Source organism: Solea senegalensis, linkage group LG15, assembly GCF_019176455.1.
Source record: "Solea senegalensis isolate Sse05_10M linkage group LG15, IFAPA_SoseM_1, whole genome shotgun sequence".
Classification (NCBI taxonomy): domain Eukaryota; kingdom Metazoa; phylum Chordata; class Actinopteri; order Pleuronectiformes; family Soleidae; genus Solea; species Solea senegalensis.
This window is the reverse complement of record NC_058035.1, coordinates 11,670,360-11,697,608: the sequence shown is the minus strand read 5'-3', so window position 1 is coordinate 11,697,608 and position 27,249 is coordinate 11,670,360. Positions and strand designations below refer to the sequence as shown.

The window sequence follows — 27,249 nt, the reverse complement described above, 5'->3', positions numbered from 1 at the left end:
GCGCCACACAGCTCTGTTTCTCAGTATAGTGGTGTTTTGATTTTATGTTGCACACAGGAAATGATTTGTTTCACAGTATGTAAAGACATTTTACAAGTAAAGCTTGCAGAGAAGGCCGTAAACATGTTGAGTGTGACAGAGAACACATAGAAACACGTCCATGAAAAGATTCAGAAGTGAATTCTACTTGTAAAAGAACCTGGTTTGTCAGCAGTTTGACAGGATAGACACTTCTCCTCCCCGCCCGCCTCTGCACTGCTGCTGTATACACAGAAACGCTCCCTTTGTCAGGTCTGATAGTAAAAATAGAGGAAGCAGCATGCAAATAATGTCACATTGTGATTATAAACACTAAACTAAGCTAAATAATAACATCTACAACAACAAAAGACACTAAAAGTTATGCACTATGGCTTTAAAGGTCCAGTGTGTAACCTTTAGGAAGGTTCATTAGCAGAAATTGAATATACTACCCATAAGTATGTCTATTATCACTGTAATGTGTAGCCATCGAATAGCCTGTTGTTTGTATGTACATGTTTTTGAGTAACAACCTGCTTGTGAATGACCAATGTTCTGGCCTACGAAGGCCACTGTAGGTCCTTCATGTCCCAGGGAAAGTTAGAGAAGACTGGAGGCGTCCTCCGTTTGTTACAATCTGCACTCTCACATTTAAATATGACTAATTCTTACTCATTGGACATTTAAAAATATAAAACCATGAAGAAGTCAGAGGCTTGTCGTAAACTGTATATATCTGTGTTGCAGACGTCGTGCAGCGGAGCCGCTCTGTGAGGGTGGGCGACGACGTGCTGCTGCAGTGTGAGTTCAGCTCCAACCTGGCGACTCCTCTCTGGACTCTCGATGGCAGCGAGCTGCATGGCTACGGTCTCAACTCGGGTTTTCGAACTGGCACAGACGGACTGTTGATCATCGAGGCGCGGCAGGACCAGTGCGGGCTGTACACCTGCTACGCTGTTGAGAACAACGTCAGGGTCGCTGTGGTTACCTACAACATCACCATCAACCCCAACCTGCCCCCGCCACCACCGGTTGAGCCAACTGAAGACCCTCACCACGTCATCACCACCCCGCAAGAACATCCTCCGCCGACAGAACATCCGTCTTCAGAGAAGCCCTTCCCGCCACCTCCAGCTCCTCTCCTCCCCCACTCAAAGCTGTTCTCCCCCAGGAACATGGAGGCCATGTACTTGTCCCTCATCACCATCCTCACAGGACTGTGTGTGGTCCTCACCGTCGTCCTCCTCTATGTGGGATTCTGCCTGCGCGTGGGCAACAGAGGGAAGTACTCGTTACGTGCGGCGACGTCAGCCTACCCGAGCAGCAAGAGGCACAACAAGAACAGGAAACAGCTCAGAAGCTCCTCCCACATGGAGCTGAAGACAATCTCAAACCACTGTAACGGCAAAAGCATTTGTAACGGCGATTCAAAGCATCATAACGGCAACATCGAGGACGGAGGTTTCCTTCAGATTGTCCCCGGCGAGGGTCACCCATCGCCTAATAAGGGTCCGCCTCCCCCCGCACCTCCTCTCCCTCCCACGCCGCAACATCCGTCTCCGGAGTGCGACTTCCCCAACGGACTGTCGGCCACGCTGCCCAGTGTCTTGCGGAGGATGAACGGGAACAGTTACGTGCTGCTGAGGCAGAGTGACTCTGAGAACACTTCACCAGTCTGTTACTCCTTTGCCGAGGAGCTCAATAAGATCTTAGAGAAGAGGAAACACACGCAGCTGCTGCCCAGGCCCGACGAGAGCTCAGTGTAGGTTACATGTAGCGCCCCACTGTGGTGGGAGGACCGATGAGTTTCAAGTGCCTGTGACATGCTTGGTTATTGCTGTGGACTAAAGCAATAACAGTCTAATTTACATTTTTACAAGTCCACATTCAGACATTTTTTTTTTTTTTTACGTCAGGGCTGTTTGACAACTTTACTTCTCAAATTTTTCAAATTTCCCAATGAAGGATTGAGCATGAAGTGGAAAAAAGTGGGATCTACCTCACTTGAACACTGCTCAGAAGGACACAATCCGTCAGTTACAGGCACGACTGCGATCCACACAGCTCCGATACACAAACTTTAAAGAGGAGCAGAGCCCTGTGGGAACATAAATACATGTGAGGACTTGTGCTGTGTGGTGGCCATATTTGGCTCAGTTCACACTGAAGGGCAGCTAGCCAAAGTTTGCACTGGCGAGTGCACAGATGGCCTTTGCATTTTTTTTAAAAAAACAGCAAATTCACAGGATTTTGAACGCAGAAAGATGGTTTTTGTGAATTAAGGGACTAATGGTGCACGAGTCAGTGTTTCTAATTTTATACAAACAGAATAATATATGGTAAAAAAAAACCTAATCAATGGTGAACTAATCATGATTTAATATTAATGTTAAATAACAACATTCCAGTCAAACAATCCCTGATATGTGGAATTAAAACTGCACCATTCCACTACCTCAACTGACAAGTAATTTGTAATAACATATTTAGCAGGTTGATGTTCACTCCTCACAACCACAATAAACAATAATAATGTACTTTATAACAGCTGAGACGCTCTCAATCCGTCGTAAATAGTTGAAATAGTTTTTAAAACCTTGTCTGCTACACACATTGGAAACGTGGCCATCGAAAATAAATTCACACAACCATTAGAGGTCTTTATTGGATTCATACACTCTGATATTCATAAAATATTAATGCCTAAACAAGAAAAACTTGACTTACCTAACCTATACATTATTGAAGACATATTAAATGATGATTATTTCACCATGTTGATAAGAAACCTGATGAAAACATGACAGTATTATTGATTTTTTTGAATGCACTTTAACGACTAATTTTAACACATTTCGAGCGAAAGTTTTCCGACACAGTTTTTGAACGTGACACTACAAACCGTCGGGAAACCACAGCTTTTTGAATGGTTGTATCTGCAGCAGCGGGGTCTCATCTGAGTCTGGATCCACTGCAGAGGGACATACTGCATGAGACCGCAGCACTGAGGGACTGACTGTGGAGCACAGGAGCACACATCCAAGGTAGATATGTTTTTTATATCCCACAGTACATACAGTATCTCAGAGTTGGAGTATAAACACACACGTGTGAGGTCACCGCGTTATCTCACTTTCACTGGATTTGCTCTTCTATAATTATAAGAGTGTATGTTGTTTGATCTGCTTCAGTCAATCTCTGACTGCATCTTTATTTGTGCTTTTGTTCTACATTCAGACAGGAGCAATGATTAAACACTTGTTGTATGACAAGTCTGACCTTATTGCATGGGGGGGTGGGGGCTAGAAATGTCTCCAGAGATTTAAAGCTGCAGTGTGTAACTGCTGGTGATTTTGTTTTGTTGTTGATATTATGATTCTGCCTCTGTTTGGTCTTCATAAAGAAAAAAATGATTGTATTTATTTTTATGCCGTGACCTTCATCTGAAAACAGGCTCTGTGAAGCAAAACTATCAGATGTTTATAGCAGCAGAGCAGGGGATGAGAAACTTCTGAAATGTTTTGCTGGGCGATTCTTAATGTTTTGAGTGATATTTGCAGCCGTCTCACTTTAGTTATCACAGTGTTGTCTTTGCCTTGTGTCTGCCTGGACACTAAAGCACATCACTTCCTTTGTGCAGCTTGGGAATGTTGATCTAAATACTGCTACACTGAGAAACACAGAGCGAGAGAGGTGTGTGGAGCGGAGAGGCTTAATCAGCCTTGTGTGAACTTAATTGTCTGCGGTTTAAATGTAGTAGACAAAGGTATATATTGAAAAGAATATCATATATCGTCATATTGCACGAGGAAGGACGGCGATATATCACCAAATCGATATTTCGACCCACCCCTATTTAAAAGTTTTTACACTCTCAAACTCCTTACCTCCTCATACCCTCAGACTAAGAGTGAGGGTTTTGCAATTCATCAGAACTTCAGGCCGAGCCATTCACACTTTTCCACAGATGTTCCTCTGAGGCACTGGCTCGCTCGTGTGATCTCACGTATAATTGAATCTAACGAGCCTGTGATGTCAGAGTGTGAGCTGCACGTGCTGCTGCTGCTGCTCCTGCTGCTGCTTCATCTGCTGCTTCTGTGGTTTGCAGAGCCGAGCTCTCCTGTCAGTGGCGCTGATCAAAGTCATGAAAGAAGACACATGTGGACGCTGCACACTTCACATATTAAAAAGCTTACATTTAAAAACCCTCTTGACCGCAACACAAAGTACAAGAAAACAGCAATGTTTTATTTTTCAGGTTATGGCTCCGTGGTCCTGTATAGTTATCTAAAATATGACCCGGTCAGGGGCCACACGGTGGTGTAGTGGTTAGCACTCTCGCCTTGCAGCGAGAAGACCCGGGTTCGAGCCCCGGTTGGAACAAGGGCCTTTCTGCATGGAGTTTGCATGTTCTCCCCGTGTGTGCGTGTGTTCTCTCCGGGTTCTCCGGCTTCCTCCCACAGTCCAAAAACATGCAATGTGGGGATTAGGTGAATTGGACACTCTAAATTGACCGTGAGTGTGAGAGTGAGAGTGAATGGTTGTTTGTCTCTAGTTGTGTGTGGCCCTGCGATGGACTGGCGAACTGTTAAAGCGGTAGATGATGACTGACTGACTGATGACCCGGTCAGAACAAGGGCCTTTCTCTATGGAGTTTACATGTTCTCCTGGTTTTCCAGTTACCTCCCACAGTCCAAAAACATGCAGATAGACACTGTGAGAGTGGACGGTTGTTTGTCTCTATGTGGTCCACCCTCCGTCAACTGGGATTGGCACCGGCCAAGACACATTTCTAACTGTGGCTTAATATTTCTCTCCTTTTCCCATTTGTAGATCTGATGAGCACTGGTCAGTTGAATCTCTCTTCACCTCTTTGCCGTGGATACCATCGCCCGCCCAGCGTCGCCTGGTCAGACTCTGTCTGCAAAGATGTTTTTTTTAATGAGCGGTGAAACTTAATTTTTAGTGGACAGCAACGTTAGAAGAGAACAAGCAGCGGCTGGGATAAGACTCTCTGCTGACTCTCTGTTGGCTGAGCAGACAGCGGATCTTTGTGCACAGACGACCGACGTGTCCTTGCCTTGATGCAAACTCGTCAGACCAAACTTGACGTGTAATGACCTTTTTGTCACACTTGCTGCATGAATTATGTCTCAACGCGGCCCTTTGTTGTTTGTGTCAAGAAAACAACAAGGACCTTCCACCATAATATGAATAAGAATTGCCAAGGCCAATGATTAAAAATTGCTTTGTGAGCCCATTTTAATGCAGAACCAGAAAAAACAAACACAAGGTGTATTTATTTTGTTTATTTAGTGTTTTGGACATTATCGTTATTGTTGCTATTCCTGTGCCACTTGTATAATACACGCATCTGTTTAATAGGAAGGTCACAGTGTCTTCTCACCACATGTGATTAATAGAGGCATGGTAGCCCAAAGCATGCAGAGCACCAGCAACACTGAATTTAACACTTGTAACCGACTAATTGAACTGTTCATTATGACTCATGGATGAGGTGTCACTCAGCTTCTCTGTCACTGCAACGTCTGCATCATTTGTTTTGATCTACATTTGCATGTTATACCACGTTTGTACCATCAGACAATTCGATTATTTCACTTAAAGGTTCAATATGCAGTTGTTAAGCACCACTAACTCGTCATCGCGGTTGATCACACGTGTCAGACTGTGATCAGGCAGCTAAGTCCAGTGAGCTACCATAGCTATTCTAGGCAGTCGCCAATGAATACAGATGTTAAAATAACTTATGCATCAGTACGAGTCCAGCAGAAGCTCAGAGTCTTTTCTGAGCCCTTTCTCGGCTCGTTGAGCTCAGCGTTGTGGAAATGCCAGACCAGTTTTAGCCGTGGTTTTATCTCTTACTTGGCTGAAGTTTTTATAATCAAAGAACAAACTTTCTTTGGAGGTCAATCCAGAGAGTCACCTTCAGTTTAGCTGTGTTTCCATTGATACCAGGAACAAGATACTTTCTGTGGAACTATGTGCACATTCACCTCCGGAAGAAAGAACTAAACCGCTTTTCCACTACATGGTCCCGGCACGCCACGGCTCGACTCCACACGGTTTGGTTGGTTTTCCATTACAATGTAATACGGCTGCATGAAACTGCTGTGACTTTGTTTTATACACGACACACACAAACGAGTGACTTGTAAAGCAGTTGTTTTCGGTGTGACTAAGTAAAAAGAGTAGTGAGATTTTAGACATTTCCGTGCTAAATGTTGGAGATGAATGTAGGTTTTTAACTGATCTACAGTTCGACATTGTTGGGTTTGATTCTTGTGTTGGACGTCGTGCTCATGACTGGTGATGTCACACATAGTATCGACTCAGCTCGCTTGGAACCTTGTCAGAGCAGGTACTAAAAGAAGTACCAGGTACTATCGCTAATGGAAAAGCAAGCTGTGCCGAGTCGAGTCGTGCCGGGACCATGTAGTGGAAAAGTGGCATTACTTGGCTGAAGCTTTTATAGCCAATGAACAAACTTTCTTTGGAGGTTAGATGTGGTTTCCACTGATACCAGGAACAAGAGGCTTTCTGTGGGACTATGTGCACTCACTACCTCAGGAAGAAAGAAATAAGTACCGGAGCGTTTTGTTTGTTCTCAAATATGTTCTCAACATTTCAATGTGATATCGCAGTGACAATGTTTGTGGTGACTTTTCATAATGAAAGTGTTTTGTTACAAAACTTGCAAAATTAATCTGTAAATTAAAAAAAAATTGAGAAATGACTAATTATAATTTACTGACATGAAGTGGTGGAGCCGCATAAAACCGTTTGGAGGGCTGCATTTGGCCCACAGACCGCGAGTTTGAGACCTCTGAGCTGCAGCATCAAAATCAAAATCATATCAACACACAGAGAAGGAGTGAGATGAAACGCTCTCTGGTCAAGACTCTATAATACATATTTATCTAAGTAGTATTTGTTTTCCTGGTTTCTTGTGATGCAGAATGTTGCATATTGCACCTTTAACTAACACAAGAACAGGGCAGTGAGGTTCCCTCAGTTGTGACTTTCAAATTAAACTTTGTTCTTCAACCTCTTCCTCTCTCTCATCATTATACATGTATTATACATATACACACAGTATATATATATATATATATATATATATATATATATATATATATATATATATGTATATGAAATACCTATTCACAGTGACGAAACAAACTTTTTCCTTGTGGCAAGTTAGTGGAGCCGAGCTCTGGTATGACACGAGAGGAGGCTGAGCTGAGCAAAACTGCAGCAGGTGGTAAATATTGTCAAACAGGCAGGAGGAAGGAGGAGGAGGCGTCTGCTGCATTGTTACCACAGATACTGGAAGTGAGCCCGAGCTCCTGCAGCCTGGCACTGACTGGTACACATAGAAGAAATACTGCTGAGAGGTTGTAGGCTGATTCCAAAATAACGAGAGTGGTGTTTTCAACAAAAACCCAAAAATACAGTGTGTCCCGTGAAGGTGTTACTTCAGACTTGAACAGTGGCATTTCTATAGATTCTACAGTTCATATACTTAAAGCTGAGCAATTGATTGATTGATTGATTGATTGATTAACTGACTACCAAATGAATTGGCAACTATTGAGATACTCGCTTATTCAGGTCGTTAATATAAAGTAGAGTTGAGCCGAGTCGTGCTTGAACTGTATCATGGAAAAGCGCCAATTGTGTTTCTCAGTCCTGATCCTGGTGACCCACTGTCCTGCATGTTTTAGATGTTTCCCTGATCCAACACACCTGATTCTAAGTAATGGCTCGTTATCAGGGTTTTTCAGAGCCTTATAACGAGCTGAACGTGCCCGGGATCAGGTTTGAGAAACCCTGCGTTCACATATCGACGCGCTGGTGTGGAAACTTTTCTCCTCAACAGAGAAACAAGCAACAGGAGGAACCTTACCTCAGGTTAGCTAATGCTCTCTCTCACACACACCCATGCTTTGTTTGTGGATATATATATATATATATATATATGTGTATGTATATATGAAGAATGTAACAAGATCTTGTGATGTGTTGTTATTTTCACCCTGTTTCACCCTCTCCTCACATCATGTGATCATTCTTTGCTGCTGCTCTAAAGCAGAGACACTGTCTATCTTTCAAGCATTAAAATTAACCACATACGTTTATAAAAAACGTAACAAAGTGAGACACTTGTCAATGAATGTAAATGGATTAGCGTGAACAGAGTGCACCTGCAATATGTTCAATTAGGATTGTTCAAATTTAACATATATTTAATGTATATTTAACATATATTTAACATTTATCACCACAAACGCACAGATATCGACCGATATCAGCACGATACAAAAAGTCTGAAAAATAGTCAGCTCCCTTAAAGAAATAAAAAGCCCAAAACATAACTCAGCTGCAATACTGTAGCTGATTTGTGTATATATGTATAAATACATGTATAAATAATAATAAATAACCTTAAACAGAAGCGGGACTTCTGTATTATCACAAATCAAACTGCGGTTGCAAAATATGTCAGAATTTCCAGTTACCGTGGCAATTAGACGCTGTATCCGCATGGTTCAGCCCTCTCTGTGAGAGCCACTGATTGGTCCATCATTCACCTGTAGATGAGCTTTTCTCTTGGGGCAAATCCAGCACAAACACGCACATAAATAGGACACACAGGCAAACACAGCCACAGGGTGATTTGTAAGAGAGCCAGTTACCTGCAGTGACTGCTGCGTGGCATGTGATTAACACACAGTCATGGCTGCTGTGTTGTTATTTACGTAACACGCTGCCTCGGTTGTTGAATCGGGGCCAACGGGACGAGCTGAATTAAATAAAACCGCCCTGCTCTGAGGAGATTTGTGGCGTCTTACGCGACACTGGGAATTAATTGTTACAAATAATTGAGCTTGTGCTTCTGAATAAAGAATTATGGATTAACTCTGTTTGGCTTTTGAAGCTACTTCACTATTTTTTGAAAACATGTCAAAAAACGTCTCTTGAGGTCTGAAACTCGCGGCCCATGGACCACATCATTTTCTGATCTCTATAGATACATTTTGCATCTTAAATACATGTTTTACTGTCATTCCATACCCAAACAAACACTTTTATTTAAAATGTTTACGTTTATAGTGCCCACCCCCTCATTTTTGCCCAAGAAAGTTGGATTTTTTTTCACTTGACTGGCTTCTACTGACCAGACTAGATGCTCACTGGTCATTTGAGTTTGAGGCCCCTGCTCTAAAATGTGAATGGAAGTAAATAATCTGCTCTCCACCACTACATGTGTTTGTCAAATTGATAAAGTTACATATTTGTGAGATTACTGTTAAGTTTTGGACTTATTTTGAATATTTGAATTCAATCCAAGTTAACAGTCAACGTCAGTCATCTTAAAACAGCATTTCGACTGCTTTTTCTGCTATAAAGTGTATGTTAATTTAACACTTCAGAATATAACAACAGAAAAGAAAAATGTGTTTTTACACTTACTGGTTAGACGTGTACAGTTCTGTTGTTTCGACACGCTGACTGTCAGGTAACTTAATCTAGGATCAAAACACACGTTCTATTCCTGGACTAAATTTACATGTCAGAGAAAAACTTTCTTTTTTCTTCCCGAGAAAACAAACTGTTGACATTTGATATAAGTTGAAAAGGCTTTCATTGACAGATGAGAATAAAAAAAAGAAAAAGAACAGACTTTCTCAACGTCAGTCACATTTCAAAGTCACCCTCTGTGAGACAGACACAGTGGAAAGTGTTGTGTTCTTGTTCCCACTGTTCTTTTTCTTTTATTTCTGCTCCCATTGCCTCCATAATCCATGTTCCTCGTTATGTATTATTAGTGTGTTTTTCTTTTCTTTTAATTAAAATGTCAGCAGTAGTGCTTCTGTGTTTTGTCCATAAGGGTTAGCCACAACAGCAGAAACAACTCAGTATGTTTTGCATAAATATTGTCACATTAAAACCCGCGTAAAAGATGAAAGACAATCGTTTCTCTTATCCATCAACTACTGAATACACTCCCTGCTTTTGTAGTGACACTTCAAAAAGATGTGGAACGTCTGAGCTTTTCATTTGGAAATGTCACAGTTATTAGTGGTAGAGTTTGGACAAATGTCAGGTCACCAGTGTTGTAATATAAGTACAAATACCTTGTTAGTGTACTTAAGTACAAAATTCACGTATCTACTTTACTTTGTTATTTATATTTCTAGCAACATTTTCTCTAACTATCTTTGTTACTTGTCACTACCAAATAAAATCAGAAGAAGAAGAGTTGGTAATGGTCTGTAGTTTTGTCATTCACACACTTCAACATGGGGTTAGGTTTCTTGCTCAAGGACACCTATAGACTAGCAGAGCCAGGAATTGAACCCTCATCTACCAGTTGAAAGACAACTTGCCCTTCCACTGAGCTACCATGGCTCAATCCTAACTCCTCACTTTTTTTTTTTTACTTCTAAAACTTAAGTAATGTGATTTAAAAAAAAGTGACTTCAAATTCTACCACAGTCATTTTCTGGTAACGCATTTGTACTTTTACTCAAGTATCCCTTTGAGGTACTTTCATACAACACATCCATGATACTGGATCGACAACAGACAGTTTCCACTCGCTGATGGTTTTGTGTGGTTGTCACCACCATGGAAATCCTGTCCATCAGTGCAAAATGTCACACTGCACTTTTCTTCCCCAAAACAAACACTGCTGCTGATGCTGCTGCTGCTGCTGCTGCTGCTGGTTCATGCAAAACAAAACGCGTGTCACCTCCGTCTCCTCCCAGACCAGTTTGACACAAAACAAGGCCACACGTCTCTGCTGTCATCAACACCACACCTCCTTCTTCTCTATCTATCATTAACACATTTAAATAGCATTTAGACTGTTTTTCTGCTATAAACTGTACGCGCAGGTTAATTTAATACTTTAGAATATAACAATAGAAAAGAGAAACCTGTTTTAAAAGACACTTTTTTAACACTTGTTGGACGTGTACAGTTCTGTTGTTTAGACGAGTGTCAGGTAACTAAATGCAGCTATAGGTTTTTGATATCAGTATAGGACACAAAGCAGTGGTATCAGGACATCTCTAGTAAAATCAGAAGAAAGTGGGGTTTTATTTGACCAGAAACAGACAAAAACAGTCAAGTATTAGTAAATCAAGTGTTTTTATTTTTTATTTTCTCACAGAGGCCAACTGAGAAGGTGTGATATTATCTTCAGTTTACATGGTAGCAGTGGAGGAAGTAATAGCAGAGGGAAAATTGGAGCTGTATTATTACCAGATGCAGACACACCTCATGACACGTCACCTGGACTGTCAACATGACAACCATAGTCTCAGTGTGACACGCACACACACACACACACACTTATACACCCGAGTGTCGCAAGATTTCCTGCGATTATACTGTCGCTCCAGAGCGACGTTGTTTTGGTTTGAACTTCATCTCAATGCAGTTTCACCTGAAACCTCATGAGCAATAACAATGAAACTTACTTTCTCAGGTGATGTTTTTCTTCTCCTTCTTCTAATTATGCAACAGTTCATACACATTCAAAATATGTATGTGTAAATATGAGTGAGGATTAACGGAGGGGAAAAAAACACACACCAGGAGAAGCAGAGACAAAGTGTCTGATGAGCTTTGACTTGTGGACTTTGACAGTGTGTAAACAGCCTGCAGCTCTGATTTCCCTTTAATGTTTAAAGGTGGACAAATAGAGAAGCGCAGTCTTTGTAAAAACAAGTCCCAGGACCTGAACTGCATGTTCTGCTGTCCATCATGTGACTCACTAATTAATGGCTTCATCTTCTTCTAATGTGTGTGAGCATGTTTCTGTGTTTGTGGGGTCTTCCTTAAGACAGGTTGTATGTTTAGGGTTAGGCTAAGCTTAAGGTTAGTGCATTAAATCACTGGTTAGGGTTAAGGTTTATGCTTTGTTAAGGCGGTCCAGAGGAATGGAAGAATTAAGATCATTTCAAGATTGATAGCTGTGTGTGTGTGTGTGTGTGTGTGTGTGTGTGTGTGTTTTATTGCCTTGACCCTTTTCAGGGTGAAGACCTGGTTTTAGGGTTAGAATTTATTTAAAGGGATAGGTAGTGCATTATATCATAATGTGTCATCACTAAGACATAAAAACAAGTTTGTGTGTGTGTTGAATTGTCTTACCCTTTGGACAATGAGCTCGCGCTCTAACATTTATTCTTATGCAGGTGGCGCCACCTACTGACCTTCTCTGTGTAATAAGGTCACATGCACTTCTGCTGTTGACCACTGGAGGTCACAGTCAGTCTATTCATGGAAAATCCTCATGTCACTATTCTGACTTTTCTCCCCTACAATATAAATATGAGATTTAGAGACTTTTAAATAAGACATTTAAATTTGAATCAAGAGTCGTGAACTTTGGAACTTGACATTTTGATTTTAAGGAAGATACTGACTCTGACTGACATTTTTTTCTTCTGGGACAAACGTTTAATTCCTCTTATTTTATGTCCTCTCTTTTTATATTGTCACCATCTAGCAGCAACTTTGATTTCCTTTATATGGACATACAATGATAATAAAGGGGCTTTTCTCAGTCTGCTGTCAAATCATAACCACGTGTTCTGTAAATATATGATAAAAATGCTGCCTTATTATTAACTTAGGACATTTACTCACCTCTCTGTACACATTTAACTTCTTTTTTCCCTGTTGACACTGCACAATCTAATCGTGTGCCTGGTATTTGTTTTAATTTTCATTCTGTATTTCTTTTGTTTGCTGCAGGAGCTGGATTTACCTCTCTCTGTTTAAGTCTGGAGTCAAACAGCTTCAGTAAGTGATGAAGGTCTTTGTTTTATCCTGAATGCTAGAGCTAAAGATTTGTGTTTCCACACATGGACATTTTAGATTAGACCGGGTAAGACACTGTCCATTTCCTCTGATTGTCGTCGTGCAGTGGAGAGTTTGAGACTAACCTTGACCCCCCCAAAAAACAGGCACTCATCTGTCAGTGAGTGTCCAGGTGAGGTCGAGCTCCTGCCTGCTCCAGAGGCCGAGCGTGAACTCTGACCTTCCTGTGTGAAAAGAAAAGTCTCCTTCGGGAATGAAACCTAAAACCTTTTGCTGTCACAGTGAGGACATTTTGTTGCTCTGAGACTTTTCAGAAGTTAGTGTAAAACATGGGTGAAATTATTTTCATTTGGCAGGAATTGAATTAAATTAAATGTCCTCACAAAGACAAAACATACAATACAAACACGCACAGTTTTGTCCAGCTTGTCTTCTTAGGACACTATTTTGACGTCCAATAATTTGGACAGGCTCAACGAAGTGTTTTACCAAAACATAACAATATAACCACAGCCAGTTAATGCCTAACCTTAACCATAACCTACACATCTTAGCTCTAAACTTAACCAGTTCCTCAGTAATGAGGTTCTGCTTCATTAGGACCAGGTTTTACTACTGGCCCTGACGAGGTCAGTGTCTATAGCCAAGAAAAAGATCCTAAAAACACACACCAAACAAGAAACGACACAGAAACACAGACAAGTGTTCATGTCGTTGAAGCCTGAAATTGCCTTTTCACTTCTAATGTTGATTGTGTTTTACACTCAGTGAAACATGACCTGGGACCTGTATGTGTGCGTGTGCGTGCGTGTGTGTGTGTGTGTGCGTGTGTGTGTGTGTGTGTGTGTGTGTGCGCAGTATATGCATCCACGTCTCATTTCTGCTGACTTACACCGTTTCTCATCTCTTTCCATCACTTCCACCGAACAGTTACGACAATCACATGGTGTTGATGATGCATCAGTGAGCCGTCACATTATTGCACTTGACTAATCTTTGCTGGTGACATTAATGACATCACACTGATGGCGTGTGCAGGATACACTGGCCTCAGAGTCACAGTTATCATTTAGTTTAAAATCCACAGCCCTGATGAGAGACACAGATTCCTGTTCTGTCACTTCCTCACAGTGAATGTGTCCTAACATCGTGATGCCACAAATGTTGTATAGACACGAGCAACAGAAGAAGTGGATTTGCAAAAACGTCACACAGTCGGTCACCTAAGCCTTATAAGATAGATAAAAAAATAATAATAATATAAAATATTAAAAAATAATGAAATTTAGTTATAAAAACATACCAGTATATAAAGTAACAGTGTGAGTTTGTGTGTGTCTCCTGTAAGACAGTGATATTTAATTGAGTTAGAGGATTTAGCTCCAATCCCAGATTAAAGCTCATCTCTCACTGTTTTTCTCCCAACAGACTGATATATGAGAGGCAACAGAGCTTTGACCCAGTTAGACACACACACACACACGCGCGTTTGCACAGCATTCATAGTGAGGACCCTCATAGACATAATGCATTCCCTAGCTAGCCCCTTACCCTTACCTTAACCATCACAGCTAAGTGCCTAACCCTAACCCTTCACCTTAACCAATTCTAACCCTAACCTTAACCATCACAACTAAGTGACTAACCTTAACCCTTAACCTAATCCAATTGTAACCCTAACCCAGAAAAAGCCTTTTACAGTTCTGGGTGCCCGGACAAAATTTAGAGACGCTCATAATGCATTCTCTACCCTTAACGATCACAACTAAATGTTTAACTTAAGCACTAATTTCTCACCCTCACCATAGAGCTTGAGGGGAGCAGCCACTATGTCCTCACAAGGTCAAAATGTGCTCACAAAGACTGCACACAAACACACACACACACACACAAACACACGCATGTACATAAGAAATCAATACACAAACCACAACTGCAGTAAGAAACAATGAAGGCACATGTGTAGGTGATTTAACTGATTAATAGAGACGACAGTACCAGGTGTTCAGTCAGCAGGGGGCAGTTAATGTTAATGTGTGTATGTGTGTGTACCTGGTATTGGTATTTCCTTATGTTGTGGGGACTTCTGTTTACACAGTCACATTATTGATCAAAATCAAGTCCCTGTAACATAAATGAATACATTTTTTAAGGTGAAGGCATGTTTTAAAATTAGACTGAGGTTAGGGTTAGGATGAGGCCAGTAGTAATTATGGTTAGGGTCGCTAGGAAATGAATGTAAGTCAATGCAATGTCCTCTGAAGTCATGGAAACCAGAGTGTGTGTGTGTGTGTGTGTGTGGGTGAAACAGTTTGTGATTGCACTTGTAACCCTCTCAGTGACGCGTGTGCGCCTGTGAAATCTGCATTGCAGCATTTGCAGTGTCATCGATACCTGGTCGAATAACAGATGATGCAGTTAGTGACCTGGTTAATGAGAACAGGCGTCATCCTTAAGAAATCCATCTGTTTTATTGAGCAAACACCAAAAAAAAAAGCTATCAACTTTATTCGGGAGGATCTGCGGGGAGGTCTCACGTTATAAACATTAGAGGAGGAGAAAATGATCAAATGGGCAGAGCTGCATGTACCAAAATACTTCCGTCTGTTTCTAAGATCTGAGTGTGAGCTTGTTGCCACTGCATATGTTTTACTGTGGTTTTCTTGTCCTGAAAGTGAAGGTCAAACTGTCTCCCGGGAGTTTATATTCTTGCAGTTCTGGACTTTAAAGCTCCGATATTGTTATTTTTCCTCTTGGATCACGACTGAACATCTCACTTTTTTTTTTTGTTATGAGCTCAGGGTTTGACCCTGGGCCTTCTGTAACTACACAAGTATGTTCATTTTCTATCCTCCCAGGCTTTCTCATAAAGCACAGCGGAGATGAAATGATGCTCTCCAGAGATGCCACATGGAGCCTTCAAGTCCTGACCAGAGAGTGGGGGGGTTCAGTGGAGGACATGGGAGGAGCGCAACAAGCGTGTTTTCAAACAATCTGCTCCTTTTACACAGAAACTGGAGGAAATATGCATGACTTGGCATGAAGGGGTGATGTTTTCGGGTGTTTTTTTTTTTTTTTACAGCGAGTCGAGTTCAAGTGGCTGGAATCCACCAGCTATTAAACAGTTCCCAAACTAATGAATGACTCTCGTATGATTGAGGTTGACTGACCTCAAATCATCTCCAGATTCCCTCTCCCGCTTTAAATGGCAGTGAGAAATAAGTGGGAACCAAAGACTAAAAACCTCCCCTCATTCTTTTCCAATCTTTGCTTCCTGCATCCAGAGCCACCCCACTCATTCTTTTGTAAATGCTTATGTGTTATGTAATAAAGACACACACACACACACACACACACATGCTTTGAATTATTTCTCAGGCCTTCGCTGTAATAACACGTGAATATTTTGAAGGTCTATAAACAGAGCCCGCTCTGACTGACTGACTGACCCTGGGCTGTTGGAACAGAAAACGCAGCCTCGCAGTGTTCAGCTCCTCAGGGAGAAGCTCCCAATCTTTGCCTTTTCATGGTAAAACACACAAGGCTGTTTACACACAACGCAGAAGAGTAAAGAGAGGCTCATCTTAGAGGAAAAAGCAGAGGATGTCAGGAAGAAGAGGACGGATGGAGAGATTAAAAATGACTTTTGTTAATTAGTGATCTAATAATTAGTAATCTAGTAAGATTAGATAATAGTAGTAAACTTGTAAGTACAATGTCAAGTGTTGGTGCTGATGTGGCCTCTTCTTTCAGACCAGAGTTTTGACAGCAGTCTTAAATTTGATAAACACATCGACTGTGTTGTTAAAATGAGCTTTTTTCAAAGCCCTTTCTTTAAGATTTGAAAACAGCAATCCACGCTTTTACTTGATCAAGGCTTAAATACTGCGACACATTTTACACTAGTCTCTGCCAGTTTTCCCTTTCGATTAGATAAGAACTTTTTTGCTTTTAAAGCCATAAATGGCCTCGCTCCACCATATTTAGCAGAGATTTTAATGCGATTTTGCTCCTCCTGACCTCTGGAACAGGGTTACCCCCTGATTTCCATTCCATCACTGGGCATTTTTTCAAAAGTTTTTAAACTTAGTACATTTAAAACTAATCTAAAACTCAAAACCATTCAGAATGGCTTATAAAATTCATCAGCACGGTGACACTTCCCCTCTGTTCTTAATTGTACATTTTATTTTCTTAATTTCTTATTTTATCCTTACTTTTTCATTGTGTATTTTACTCTTGATAGTTTTTATTCTTTCTTTTAGCATAACGCAGCTTTGAGTTGTCATCAAGATCATTTACCTTCCTTCTGATTAGATGTTTGCATTAACACACTGTTGTTGAACCGGTGTACCTAATAAAGTGGCCTGTTAGTCTAAAAGGTTGGGAATGGTTTTTAATGATGGGATCACGTGGAAATATAACTCACCTGCATGAAGAATATTCACTGTTATGTATGTGTTATGATGCATGGAAGGTTAGGGAGGAATTACAGGACACGGACAAGTCGCTGTAAAGTGAAATTTTGGACAGTATGGTGAAGATATATCTAAAAACCAAGTCTCTCCATTACAGATTGATGGTTAAGGTCATTGAACACAGTGGGAGGCTGAGGTCTCCTGTAGCTCACACCAAACAATGTGTTTACTCTTTTTATACCTCAGACAGTAAGACGGCACAATGACAACTTTAAATTTACATTTCTGGAGTTGTTTTGTGTTTGTTTTAAGTGTATATTTATCCTTTTATGGTTACGGCCATATTTTAAATCGTAGTGTGCAATAAGGAGAATGTAAGCACTGAAATCTCCATTCTCACAGATAAAATAAACTCGGAATTTAGAGACTCTAAAAACAGATGCTCCCGAGACTGATCCTGTCTCACCACATTAGTGCATTGTTCTTTCTCTCCTCCTCTATCATCCCTCCCTCCTCTGGCCTTTTTTTTCTTCTATACCCCCCCACATCTCACTTCCTCCCCCCTCAGTCTGCAGAGGACGATATCAGACAATGCCATTTTATACCGTGAAACTAAACATTGAAAGCTCTGTATAGCTTTACCTCCTGGATTTGTGTCTCTGGTCGTCCGCACCGGTTTGTCTGTTTAAGGGAAAGAAGTCACGTAACTGAAAATCTCCTGGAAATCCCAGAACCTCATGTTGGTCCAGACCATAGACTGTAAATAAGTAGTCAACCAGGAAGTAAGAATATGATGCGTAGCGGTCGTCTCAGGTCTTCATCAATAGAACATAATGTTGTTGTTTTTGTAAATGATTTAGAGGAAAATAAATGATAAAGCATGGCTCATGCATTCACACAGCGCTGCACAAATCGTGACTCTGGAGGCTTCAAAACAGGAGTTCAGACGTATGTTACGTATGTTCCTGTGCTCATTTGATCTTCCAATGTGTTTCTTTTTAGTATTTTACACATTTGTGTATATGTTTTATTTTTATATATCTTCAGTATATGCTTGTGCCTGTCTTTTATTTTATTTAATATCTTGTAGCACAGAGGTGTCAAACTCAAATGGGCCAATGAGCATCTAGTCTGGTCTAGAGAGGAAAAAAGTGGGCGAAAAAAACCCCCAATATGAGCTTAAAATTATAGCACAATAGTGTGTCATGATATTGTTATAAAGATTTTCATAATCACATTCCACAGAGTTTCGGCAAACTTGAGAAATAAACTAAAAACTGAGAAATAAAAATAACAACTATTGTGGACAACTGTAATTAAGACACCAAAGAAGATTTTATCATTTTAAAAATATTATATTAAATAAAATATAATATAATATTTAAAAAATATTGTGTAATACCGTGTATATTCTTTCGCGGGCTGTGTTCTCATTATGACGTGAAATTTAATGATAGACTGCATGTAATCGGTTGCAGGACCGCAAGTGGCCCATGAGCCGCCAGTTTGGCACCTCTGATGTAGCATGACCTCGGTGTGTGATAAACAAATCTGCCTTCGTCTCTTGCCAATACGATGGACTGATATTTGTGCTGTCCCATGACACTTCTGGTCGCTTTTTCTCTTTCTCTCTGCAGAGCTCCCCCTACAGTTTTGGAGTACATATTTTTACGACACCTCCGTAAACATCCATCCATTGTCTACCTTTATTTTTGTTGTCTTGTCCTGGTTAGGGTGTGTGTGTGTGTGTGTATGTGTTTTCAAGTGCAGTGAAGCACTTTGTGTGTCTCGTGAGACCCGAGATTCTGAGGACTCTGGGTCAGCAGCCCTGATCTTGCAAAGCTGTTTTTGACGGCCCCTCAGTCTCAATGACTCCAAAGCTGGTAAATTAGAGTAAAGATCCTGCATAGTTCTGCTTTAATAAGACAATGGGCCGCCATGTTTGCTTCAGTGCTCCCAATTGTTGATTCTACAATAAAAATGTCTATCATATCCCCTCAATTGTGGTTGAATGAGTGCGGTCTTACCTCAAGCCTCATCTCAAATGTCTCTTGGAAAGTTCATTCAGGTTGAGATCTGGTGACTGTGAAGGCCTCAGCAAACGATTCACATCAATTCTTTTTACTCAATACTTCCTTCAGTGACCTTGAGCACCTTCCTTGTGTACAGGGACGCTGTCATGCCGGAACAAAGTGCTCTGTGAACACCAGGACAGAACTGTTTCATTACAGGAGCAAAGTGACCTTTCACAAAAACCTTGTATTGATGAGCAGGCTCTCGCTCCTCTGAGGGAATCCACTGAGAGCGCGTTGATTGGAGTTTATTGTGCGGAAGCGTGGTGTGTGCACTCATTCTGTCTCTCAACTTGTCTGTGTTTTCGGTTTATTTTGTCACCTGTGCCACTCACTTTCCCTTTCTCATCTTTATTAGGTCAAAGTTTATTGTGAAATTATGGATCAATAATGCTCCGACTCACATGTTTCTGTGTGCACATGCAGTCGGGGGCAAGAGGTCAACAAACTTCATCCAACTGCTGAACGATCAGGTATATACAGCAGAATTCACTCCTGAAACTTTCTGTGTGGAGTTTGCATGTTCTCCCTGTGTGTGTGTGTGTGTGTGGGTTTCCTCTCACAGTCCCAAATCATGCAGAGGTTAATTGGACACTCTAATCCAGGCTTTACCCCACCTTTCACCCTATGTCAGCTGGGATTGGCACAAGCAGCCCCGAGACCCTCATGTGGAGGATAAAGCGGTGGAAGGATCATAATTCCAACCTGTTTACAGCCATTTCACTTTACTAGAGCGATGTTGCTGTTGCCTCTGCATCTGTCTTAACACAAACATGAATCACTTCCTGTGTGCAGCGCAGAATGTCGCTGGTTAGAGAGGGAGAGCGTTGTTAATCACCACCGTGTGAACTAATGTGACAAGGGTTTGACATTTGTTTATATTTAAAAGTCACTCACTGCTGCTTTAACCATAATGGAATTTGCTGCATAAAGTTTCAACTGTACTTTGGAGATCCCCTGACTTTTATTGTATAATGACATTTGCATTGGCCTTTGTAGCGCTGTGTATTTCTTTGTACTCTGCCTCTGTGATCATGTTAACGTTCAAACCGCTATTGTAAGTGAGTTTCCTGAGTGCGTGCAAAGACTCGCCAAGGAACACAATAGCAGCAGCGGCGTAATTACACGGTATGTATTCTGTAAATGGCTGCAGAAACCATGTTTAAACATTGCGACCTGAAGACATTCTGACCAGAAACACTGTGGTTTGAAATAAATACGTGCGGTTTGGGCTCGTCGTGATTCATGCCGAGACTTAACACATTAATAACACGACAGCACTTTGCTTTCAGGCATGTTATCCTTTTTGCTCTGTTCAGTGCAAATGCAAAAAGCCTTTGCATGTGATGCCTTTTCTGGTTAATGACAATTAACTGTCCATTGTCCAAACATGGTAATGTTTCTCTCTGATCCTGATGGAAAAATATAGCATTTTGAGTTTCCTTAAACATCAGTGTCAGGTGTAGAAGATTAAAGTACAGAGGTGGGAAAAAAATATCTAATTGTGATATATCACTTTTCTTTTTCTCTCCCCCGGATTCTGACATTTCTACCAGCTTGATGAACAGAGACCACTAAGACACTATTGAAAACTCTGTTTAGAGCTTGTCAGAGTTTAGAAAAGGCATGTTACAGTTGCCCATCATGTTATTTTCATATATAAAAACAATTAGAATTTAAAAAATAATGTAAAAATGGGTACAGGATATTGCTCAGATAAAAACAAATGTTCCCAGACCAGGAGTTGATCTCTAGATAAAAACAAGGAATCCTAACTGCTGGACTAAGACACTGAAAGCACTAAAGAGACGAACCAACAAAGAGACAGGAAGCACAGACACGAAATGCACCAGGGAGGCCAGGATAAGTGAACACAGGTGTAACACATCAGGGCTTTGCAGACTATTACCACAGAGAGAGAGGGAGCAGGCAATGACAGGAAGTAACTTAGAAGACACTACAAAGTAAAACGGGAAACTGAAAAACACAAAATCAAACGAAAACGAGATACACAAATTCAAAAAAGTCCAAAATCAAGAATCAAAAGTCATTTAAGTCCAAGGGACATGACAAAAACACACAAAACATGCACACACATGCATGGAGCAACACTATACTATAGATGTCCGTCTGTCTGTCTGTCTGTGATTACACACTCATGTGCTGAGTGTCCAGAGACATCACCTCAGCCAACCCAGACTCTTCCACAGCTGCTGATCTAAACTAACACGCATCGTTCTGTTTCCCACACTGCTGCACATCTGTCTTTGTGTGTGTGTGTGTGTGTGCAAGACAAAGTCATGATGTGGATGTTAGTTTACAGTTTGTGGCATAAACTGAGCATAAAGACACAAGCTTTTCTCTAAGACAGAGATGTCCAACTGGCGGCCACATGCGGCCCAGTACTTAATATCATGCTATAATGAAAGCAAGGCCTGTGACCTTCCTCTTCCTCTAAATACAGTGTGTGTGGCTGAGGCACAGAATATAACACTAAATATAATTGCTAGAGATGTTTGTATAATTATGATAACAATAATAAGACATTATTAAATGCTTTTTTGGTGTGTTATCACAGTTGCCCACATTATTATTTACCTAATTTTAGGTTTATTTCTCTGTTTTTGATATGAATACATTTATTTTGCATCATAAATATATCTTTATTGTAATTCGATATCACAGGAAGGGATTTTACTTTGAAATTCTGTGACATATCACCATGAATATCTTAACTGCGATACCATGGTGGAATATTGTGTTATAATTTCAAGCTCATATTGCCCAACCACACCTTTTTTTTCTCTGGATGGGCCCCTTCATGACTATGACTAGATGCCCATTGGCCCCCACGTCGTTTGAGTTTTACACCCCTGCTCTAAAACATCTTTGTGTCTGTGTCGTTGATGTAAAAACGTGGTAGTTTTAGTGGTGGTGATGGTGGTGTTCTGCTGACACGACCTTGACTTGTTCTGATAATAGATACACACTGGTGGCCATCTGTCGCAGGAGCAATGAGTTACCCATCATTAAAATGTCACTTTTCAACCTTCAGCATGTCCGGTACTCTCAACACACTCTGCCACACACTGACATGTTTGCTGTCATGTCACTTAAGAGAAATGCACATAAAAAAACATGTAAATGTAGGTGTTTTTTTAAATAAGTATGACTTGGGAAAAAAAATGCGTGAAAGCTCTTTGGAAAAATTGCATCTGGATCTGATTCAGACATTTTAAAGGTCAGTGAACTTTAAATCCATCAAGGTCACTCAGGCACAAAATGTTATTATTCATGCAGTGCTGACGGTGATGAACAGCAAGATATTACCACAGTTGCAGCATGTATCTTCGGAGCGACTTGGCAGAATGTTTCAGAACTGGAGGTTTTTCCTGCAGTGTTCTCATTCATCATGATTTGGCAGTGTTTGGATAAGAAATGCAAAAGATATATCACTGAAAGAACTGATTTGGGCCCCTTCATATCCGTGAAACACATGCTCTGACTTGTTTATCTGTGCAGGCTGCTGTGGAAATATAGCAGCACAACATGTTGTTTTTTTAATTGTTATTTTAAAGTAATCACACATTTACACACACATGCTTATGGGGAGTATATTGATTTTCTGCATATAAATCCTACTTTATGATACATGCTGGGCCTTTAACCCACAGTGATGCAGCTAGACGCATGACAATGAGCAACAAAGTGCAACTCAATTTACTTTAAATTAACCTCAAACCAACATACTAACATTTAGTGTGTTTACATGCATGTTAAAAGACCACTTTTAGTCAGACTAGGACAATAATTAGTTTTTCTCTTAATGTCAAGTGAACACGTTAGCCTGACTAAACTCGAGCTAGTCTTAATCAGACTAATATACCTGGATGATGTGAATCATAGTCTGATTACTCCTGCATGTATACGCTTAGTCGTGCTGGAATCAGTATTCACGTTCTGTGCATGCACCAAAATTTCCTCTCTGGCCTTTGACCCAGAAGTAGAAAGAGACAACATATAAACGCAAGAGCCATGCTCCATGTAATTTGTATTGCGATCAACATGAACAGCTGGTACTGCTTAATTTTTTTGTGACATATAGGTCAACAGGAAACAGGTTACAGAGAGATACAGCGCCACCTACAGAGGTGGAGTCAGAAGCACGCGGCCGTCAAACCGATTCATAAACAAAATCTCGGTCAGTATACGCACAGAAATGAGATCATAATATAAACTACAGCTGTTGTAAGTGGCTTCATCAGCTGACACGTTTGCATGCGCGCGCTCGCGTCCATCGTATGAGTAAATGTGACACCAGTAACATTTATTAACACTCCGTAGAGAAAAGGTCAGGCCATTCTCTCACGTATCTGTGAACAAACATGGACAGAAGGTTGCTGCTCGCCTGACAGCGTATATAATGCTACACTCTCCATGGTGCATGGTGCTGCAGTGTGTCTGTATGAAAACACAATGCATGCAGAATAATGGGGGCTGGGGGGTGGGGGAATAAGTCTTATATAAGCATCTGAGACTGGGAGGCTCTTGTGTGAGACAGTGTATCAGGTTTAGTAGTAATAACTGGGAGAATCAGTGATGTGACAGAAGGTTTGCGTGGAATCCATCTTCTACCGTCTACCTTTTACTATACACATAAACATGTTCGACTATGTTTAGAATGGCTTTTGGATTAAGATTGTTGGGTTTGTAGAGCCTTGCTGTTACTGCTGCCTCTCCCACTCAATTACTGTTCAAATACAGTGGTGTTAATAGACCGAGCAAAGTCAGCTACAGTCAGTAAGATCATTTTGCTCTCTCCTCTTCCTCACAAATACTAGTTTGTGTTTAAGCCTTATTCTTAAATATTTTCCTCAGTCTCGTCTCTATACTCTCTGGCATTTCTACAGCAATAAATATGTGTCCTACTTCCATTGGTCTGCATGCTATTCAACATTTACTTTACAGTCCTGCCGTCATATTGCGCCACCATGTTTCAATAACAGCCCAAACCAGCCAGAGCATACATTTATTATTATAAAACAGAAGCTTACAATGCAAATGACATACTTTCTGGTTTGCAAAGGTCACCATGCGTCTTATACTGCACCTTTAAACAGATGCTGCACTCAAAATAATAATAAAATAAAAAATCACATTAAATGCATGATGTAAGTGCCAAAATACAACCAAATATTGACATATTCCTTATCCTGCAGTGTTTGTGTACACAATGTCTTTAGAAAATAATAAATAATCTTTAATTCTAAAAGCGCTTCATGTTCATGTGCATGCCTGTCCTGTGGCAGATGGTTTGGTTTCAGTTACTTTGACATTTACTCACAATTTCTTCCCCCCATATCAATAATACAGGATTATAACTGCTCTCCTTTGAAGTGGCTGACTAAATAATCCAGAGAGGATTGCTCTCGGTATCACATTTTCAGCTCTGAGACGAAAAATTAACCTGGAAAAAAAAAAAAAAGAGAGGGAAATGAATCCTTAATCACAGCAGAGCAGGTTTGTAAAGCCTCCAGAATAAAACTTAATACCTCCACCTCAAGATTAACCCTTCCAGTGTTCATCTGTGTGTACATCACAGGGAGATAAGATCAGGGATGACTTTAATATACGAGTTCAAGGTCGCGCCAACCTCCAGCTCTGTCCTACATTTCTTGGAAATGCTCTCGTGTCTAAGTAACGAACATGACTTTATTGCTTTCTTTACACATGTCATCAGGAGCGAGCAGTGAGTTAATAATCATAAAAGAGGAGAAAAGATAAAATGGGGAAAAAATATTGCAGAGAAATTGAATTATTCACTACAATTACAGTGAATTGTATGCCACTTGTTGGGGCGGGTGTATTGTAAAGATTTTTGCTCACACTATGTGTGTAACTTCATGTTATTGTTTACAAAATAAGATTTTGTTGGTCCCTGTGTGTGCGTGGGTTTTCTCCTGGGTTCTCCTGTTTCCTCCCACAGTCCAAAAACATGCAGATTTAAGGATTAGATTAGATATCACTGTTGCCTCACAGCGAGAAGGTCGCTGGCAAACACCGCTCTCTGAACTATATCAGCGCTCATCACTCAGGAAGACGCTGTAAAGTCCCACTGGCTCATAAAAAACATTTACAAAAAATCCTTTATTCCCTCTGCAACATCCACCCTGAACAAAATCAAACAGCCATCACACCGCACATAACTTTATCTGTTGTTGTTGTTCTTTTAACCGCGTTTCCTATTTTACTGGTTTTACCTTGTGAGTTTGAAAGTGTTTCATCGTTGGCCAAACCGTGTGAAAGGAACATTTCTGTCACTAATTGGAAAATCATTTTATCTATCAGTAGAAAATAAAGTTTATCTATCTAACTATCCAAATTGCCCTGCAACCCTCATGTGGAGGATGTTAAGTGTTCGACTTCATGAATGAATGAAGAATTTTGTCTCCTGAAAACATTTCTGAAATGTTTCAGCGATGACTTCAGCGTACACAACGGTGTTTTGCTTCAGATACACCGACTGGAACAATAGAAAAACACAAATGAGGCGTGCATTCATACATTAATGCAATTCCTCACTGGATTTATCTTTCAAATATTCAACTTTATGTATTTAATGTGTAACAAAAGCAGGGGATGGCTAAGCACATGGGACAGGAATTAAAATGTAGGAACGGGGAATGCAAGGAAGATCAAAGTGGAAACTGAATAAATTATCCGTGTGGTTATTTTTGCCGCACAGATGTACAAGTTAGAGCGAGAAATGAGAACGGGTAGAACAGCAGTATATTAAAAAATAAATCATCTCCAGTGTGTGGTGTGACTGACTTTGACCTGACTACTGCAGCAGCAGCAGCAGTTTCATAGAATCCAATAGAAAGTGAGCTGTCATATTGGTTCACAAGACCAACCTTTGACGGGTGAAGAGACGAGCGGCTGTGAACTGACGGCAGTATCAAAACAGAGATGAAGTTGATTTCTGTCCCATTTCTCTGCCTCTCAGCCACACTCATTCTACTTTGTAGACAAAGACAATCAAACCGGAGCGGAAATCTACAGGAATTCAGGGTTTCACGCTATGCTGCATTCCCCTGATTCAACCATTATGGAAATATGGAAATAAAGCTCCAAAGAATGCTGGACGCGCCGCTCTGGGATTGGAGAGCACTAATTGGGAACGGTACAAAGATATGATGCCAGAGTGCCCGATGATTTCTTTTTAAAGGGCCAAAACAAAGATAATGGGATAATTCAGTATGTCATGTTGTTGTTGTTTTTTGTTTGTTTGATTTATTCTTGACGCACTTTGAGCTTCACTGTTGATTGAACAACGAGAATTCTTCCACTTGGCAAATGAGGCCTAAACTATTCATGAGTCATTAAGCACGGGGTTTGGACAAGTAAACGGAGCTTTATGCAGACGGACATGAAATGCAATAAAAAACGGTGACGAGTTGTTGTGTGAATAATTTAGAAACACTGATAATATGTGTGAATCAGACTGAGGGTCAGGCTTTGGTCAGACGTCTGGTTATTTTTTTGGAGACCCTGAGGGGACGGAGCATGTGTGAGTCATATGATCCAGGCTTTGGGCCGCCACACAGACACTGCCACAGACCAAAGCCGATTGGTAACAAAGGCTGGCAGTGTAATATTCCTGCTGAGGCATGAGTGTGAGGAATTCTCTCTATCAGTTTGTTTCATCTTGTTTCATGAGGCCGTTACACCAAACTGTGTGTGAGATTAATAAGATTAGTTTATTCTCGGACTCCCCCCCCTCTCTGGGAACCAAATGCCCACTTCTGGGCTTGCTGCTGGAGGCATCATGTACATATGTGCTTGACCTCTATCTATCTATCTACATTTGCAGGGAGAAG

General features: G+C 40.8%; 1 protein-coding gene and 2 long non-coding RNA genes across 3 annotated transcripts in view; all 3 read left to right on the top strand.

The window, feature by feature from the left end:
• sema4ga (sema domain, immunoglobulin domain (Ig), transmembrane domain (TM) and short cytoplasmic domain, (semaphorin) 4Ga) overlaps nucleotides 1-2,965 on the top strand; it is a 28,669-nt gene extending 25,704 nt beyond the window's left edge. The window contains exon 15 of the mRNA XM_044046463.1: nucleotides 769-2,965. Coding sequence (XP_043902398.1) covers nucleotides 769-1,787 — 1,019 coding nt within the window. The 3' untranslated portion in view covers nucleotides 1,788-2,965. The remainder of the gene's footprint in view (nucleotides 1-768) is intronic.
• Nucleotides 2,966-2,971: 6 nt separating this feature from the next.
• LOC122782202 lies at nucleotides 2,972-5,852 on the top strand. The gene is made up of 2 exons (XR_006361892.1): nucleotides 2,972-3,065; nucleotides 4,855-5,852. It is a non-coding gene; the product is annotated as an uncharacterized LOC122782202 (long non-coding RNA).
• A 5,626-nt stretch (nucleotides 5,853-11,478) lies between these two features.
• On the top strand, nucleotides 11,479-19,605 carry LOC122782298. The gene is made up of 3 exons (XR_006361905.1): nucleotides 11,479-11,542; nucleotides 12,814-12,861; nucleotides 19,467-19,605. It is a non-coding gene; the product is annotated as an uncharacterized LOC122782298 (long non-coding RNA).
• Nucleotides 19,606-27,249: the final 7,644 nt, after the last annotated feature.